Source organism: Talpa occidentalis, unplaced genomic scaffold, assembly GCF_014898055.3.
Source record: "Talpa occidentalis isolate TD23 unplaced genomic scaffold, MPIMG_talOcc4v2.1 talOcc4.17, whole genome shotgun sequence".
Taxonomy (NCBI): domain Eukaryota; kingdom Metazoa; phylum Chordata; class Mammalia; order Eulipotyphla; family Talpidae; genus Talpa; species Talpa occidentalis.
The window spans coordinates 38,551,725-38,556,859 of NW_023601754.1; the positions used below are offsets into that span (position 1 = coordinate 38,551,725).

General features: G+C 46.9%; 1 protein-coding gene across 1 annotated transcript; it reads right to left on the bottom strand.

Moving 5' to 3' along the window:
• Nucleotides 1-4,371: 4,371 nt before the first annotated feature.
• On the bottom strand, nucleotides 4,372-5,135 carry LOC119250230 (protein FAM187B-like). The gene has a single exon (XM_037517997.2). It carries the CDS (start codon nucleotides 5,089-5,091, stop codon nucleotides 4,372-4,374), a length of 720 nt encoding a protein of 239 aa, XP_037373894.1. The 5' UTR covers nucleotides 5,092-5,135.

Here is a 5,135-nt window from a genome sequence, read left to right on the forward strand (position 1 = left end):
TTGACCTGCCCTTCACAAATGCTGACGGAAAGCAAATGTTGGCTGTTGTGACCACAGTAGTAAATAGGTTACGCAAAGCCTCTGCCCTCCTCGAGCTCACCTTCAGTGGATGAGACTGATAATAGCAAATACGTCACACCTCATGTGAGATACAATCAGTTCTCATTATTCCCTGCAGCTCCGGTCTATAAAGTTGTCATAAACATCAAATTAGCAAATACTAAGAGGTTATTCGTAAGGAAATACAGCCTTGGGTCATAACATTTTTGTCAAGTGATCAACACATCACCTGCTTTTATGTCCATTTCTGTGTGAAGACACTTTATTTAATACACACTGATTTATTAACATTGGGCTTGTAGCCAACGGCCCTAAAATCAAGCCTGAACAAAGCTTATCGAGCAGGTATCTGCTCCACGAGGCACGTGGCTGCCCTCCTGCACTTAGGAACATGAGCCAACACCTCAGCCTCTGCTTAGGGGCTTTCAAAAAAAAAAAAAAAAGATTTATTTATTTATGCATTCAAGAACTGGGGTATAAGCCAGAGGTGCAGGGAGGGGTGAGAGGATTCATCAGAGACAGAGTGGGGAGCAGAACAGGCAGACTGACTGAAATACACTGCTGAGGGGAGCAGCAGGCGAGTCAGGAGAAGTCTGCTGCACCATGTGGGTAGGTCCCTGGCCGGGGCTCGAACTCATGCTGCAGTGGCTGTGAATAGCTTGATAGTGCTGTGTCTTTAGCCCCTTGTGTCACCAGCGAGGCCCTTGGGGGTCATTTGAAACAACAAACTTACCAAGAAAAAGCACAAAAGTAAAAACGACAACAAACATGGCACCAGGTAGATGGTGAAATGGCTCCTCAGTTATACAGGAAAATTGAAACAACAGGACCAAGTGTGGCCTAGTCAGCCTCAGCTGGGAACGTGCATGGTGAGGGACGCCAAGCTGTCAGCACTCTGCGATGCTATGATTTCTAGGGCATCTATATACTTGATTATTTAGATAGCCCATATATATTTCTCACACATTTGGTCTTCATTCACAGCTCCTGGCTCACAAGTCCCTAATACCTTGGGATTTCCTAAGCATAGAGAGGGAAAGGTGTCTATTATGTTAATGAGGTGACTGGGGGCTCACCCTGGGATGGGGGGCTGGCTGCCAGGGGAGCCAATCTTGTGATTAGAGGATTGGCCCTTCCAGTCCCATCCCTGACCCCCAGGGAGGAGAGGGAGGAGCTGGAGGTTGAGGTCAATATTGCTGATGGCCAGTGACCTAACTGACTATGCACCGTGTAGCAAAGCCTCCGTAAAAGCCCCAAGGGAGTGGCTTCCAGGTTGGTCAACATCTGGAGACCTGGGGGATGACACACCTGGAGAGGACACAGAAGCTCTGCTCCTTTGCCCTCTGCCCTGCCCTGTGTCTTTTCCATCGGTTGCTCCTCAGTTATATCCTTTGTGATCAATGGGTGATCTGGTGTGTAAATGGACTTTGATCCATGTGGTGCGTAAATGGTGTGTAAATGAGTTGTTCTAGTGCATTATTCAAACCTAAAGAAGGTGTCCTGGGCCTCTGATCTAGAGTCAGTCAGAAGCACAGGTGACATACCACCTGGGCTCCCAAGTGGGCGTGGTCTCAGGAGACTGAGTCCTTCACCTGCGGAATCTGACGCATGGCCAGGCAGGCAGCTGAAGTGAGTTCAATTCTTGGGCATCTGAGAAGTGTCTGTGGGGGTTGGGGAGCCTCCACAGCCTCATGGCAGGGATTGTGCTGCGGGAACCTTACGCTTCTGTAAATGACACCAAAAGCGCCATGGGCATTGACTTGGAGGTTACAAGGAAATTTTGGCAAGAAGGTGAGTTCACAAGCATTGAATAATGAAGATTGACTGTCATCATTGCTAAAAACAAAACAGAGCAGGAAATGGGGAGAGACAGTGAGAGGATGGTGTGCGGGCGGGAGCTATTTTAGGGAGGATGATCAGGCCTATCTGAGGCCTCTTGGGATGGGAAGTTTCATAAATGCCTGAATGAAGTAGGATAATGGACCATGTGGGTATTTGAAGGAAGAACGGTCCCAGGAGAGGACCAGAGCCAACATGCTGGGGGTGAGTATATTTAAAGGGTAAGGAGGCCAGAGTGACTGACAGGAGTGGACAAGGGAGATGGCGAATGGATGAGGCTAGAGGTTCACTTAGGTCTTGCTAAGACATCTTGCCTTGCTTCCGAACCTGGGGCGCCCTCAGTCATGGTCCTGAGCCCCGGGGGGGAACCTCCACAGGTTATATTTAGCATAAACTGTATGCCTAGAGCCTATAACCATTGCTTCTATGACATCTTTCCAACAGGGAAATATAATGGACCCAAGTTGGTATGAGCCTAAAAACATATAAAGTAAAACCTGATAATTTTGAATGTTAGGCAAATCCACGTGAAAAAAATAGTAGAGATATAAAAAAATTGATCTAGGGCCTCCCTGCTGGCGCAAGGGATTAAGTCACAGCACCATGAAACTATCCTCAGCCACTGCAGTACGAATTCGATCCCCAGCCCAGGAGCTACCCACATGGCGCAGCAGACCTCTCCTGTCTTGCCTGCTCCTCCCCTCAGCAGTGTATTTCAGTCCATACTCCTATTCTGCTTCCCACTCTGTCTCTGGTGCATCCTCTCAACCTCACACCTCTGGCCTACACCCCAGTTCTTCTACACAAAAGAAAAAAAAGTACAATAAAGAAAATCAACAAACCAAAAAAGTTTGTCTGAGATTGTTCTTCAAAAAGGTGACTGAGATTGATAAAGCTCTTGAAGACTGATCGAGGAAAAAAAGAGAAAAAGGCTAAATAACTAATGTCAGTAATGAAAAAAGACACATCACTTCAGATCACCTTACAGCCATCAAAGGATGAGAGGAAATTATAACTTTTGGCCAAAACTTTTGAACATTTAGATAAAATGGATAAATTAATTGAAAAACAACCCTGGCACATGAAAAAGTCTATATTTACTCTTAAAGGGATAGAATCTATACTTAAAAACCCATGCACAGCACACTTCTAAGCCCAGAAAACTTTACCAGTGGATTCTTGCAAAAATTTCCCACCAATTAAGAAATAGCATCAAATTTTAAAACCTGACCAGGTGTCAAAAAAGATGGAACATTTCCACGCTTCTGTGAGACCTTTCATAAAGATGCACACAATGTCTTAAGCAAAATATTAGCAAATTGCCCCCAGTAATAAATAAAATAAATTCATGACCCCATTGGGCCTACTTCAGGGAGGCAAAATAAACAGTTGCTCAAACTAAACACTTAGTCATGATTCAAAATTTTGGCCTACTAAAGAGGAATTTTATTAACCTGATCACACTTTTCTATTAAAAACTTAGGAGCAAAATTATACTTAATAGAGAAGTATTAATAACATAAGCGTGCCTGCCACCAACTTCTCCGTTTAGCATTTTATTGGCGGTAAATTTAACAAATTAATTAGGTGCGAGGGCAGACACAAATACTGAACATGTTTCTATTTACCGACAGCTAAGATGAAAGATGAAATTTAAAGGATTATTTGTGATCGCATGAAGAAATCAAATCTGCAGGCATAAATATAATCAAAGACAGGTAAAACCTCTAAATTAATAACTACACATTACTGGGAGAAATTAAAGAAAGCCTACGTAATGGAAGTTTTTGTAACGTTCATGGATTGAAAGATGACATATACCGCATCTACCCAAATTTATCTTTCGATTCAATGAAGTCCCAATTTTTTTTAAATAAAAGTTTTTGGATAAAAACTACAATCTGTTTCCAAAAGTTCTACACAAGGAGCCAAGAATAACCACATTATCCCAACAGAAAAAACTGGAAAACGAATGCTACCTGGTATTTTGACTTATTTTAAAGGAATAAGAACTAAGCCATGGAAGTATAGGTGAAAGGCACTTAGACAAATTGTGTGAGTCCCCTAAGATGACAGAAGCCACACTAGCCTCTATGAGGGCATAAACACGGGCTGGAGTGTCTTGGCCTCTAGGTTTTTACCTTTGGTCTCCCCCTAAATATGAGGAGCCTCTGCCGGAAGAGACTAGGTCTTTGTTGGTCACTTCTGTGTCCCCAACATGCCCTGCCCAGGCCCTGAGTCAGAAGGGGTACTGGGAATTCTCGCCGAATGAACGGTCAGGCCCAGTCAGTGTAGGGATCCCCCACCCTCCACCTCCCCACCCCCCCATCCCCCCACCCCTGTTCCTCCCACACTGAGCATGAAGACTGGGCAGGGAGGCAGAGGCTGCTGGAAGGTGAATCCCTGGCTGGGTGGACACAGGCGACAAAGCCAGGTGGGGGGGTCAAAGACAGGGCTGGTGCCCTGGTGCTGTCACCTGTAGATGGAGGCCAACGGGCAGGTGAGCCATATGTTGTTGGTCACCTTGTCCAACTGGTAAATGTCAAAGATGAAGTATGGCTGGTTAATTTCTTTGATGTGCTCGCAGGGAACATCAAGGCAGGCTTCGACCTGCAGCTCGGGCCGCAGGCGACTGGACTGCACCTTCTTGGCTCTCAGGTAGAGCCAGCAGGGAATGGGCTTCTCCAGGGGGTCCTTGATGTAGCAGTACCCCAACCGTTTGCGCTCCCCTGGCTCCCTGCAGCGGTTACAGTCCTGCCAGGGCTCCCAGTGGGTGAAGACCACCTCCCCGGCCCCTAGCTGCAGGCTCTCATTCCTCAGGGGCTTCTGGCCCAGGCCTTTGTGTGTGATGTGCAGGGCGCTGACATCTTGGAAATCGATCTCATAGTCCACCACGAGGCTGCCATTGCTGTCCTGGCAGTGATAGAGGCCCGTCTGGGTGGGCTGAGGGCTGGTCAACTGGAGGCTGCCCCCAGGTAATTTCTTCACGTTAGACATAAAGGACAGCAGCATGGGCTCCTCCTCCAGAATGGATGAGAAGTACCAGAGTGCTCTGGGCTGGTCGCACTGTAGGACCACGTCGTTGCCCGAGAGCAGGGCCTGCTGGCAGAGACTCTTGGAGGTACAGCTGATTAGTTTCTGGGTCCACAGAGTGGGGAGAGAAAGGCTAAACAGCCACAGTGGGGCCAGCATGGTGGCCCGGGACTATAGAAGGCGGCCGGGAGCCACCTATTGTG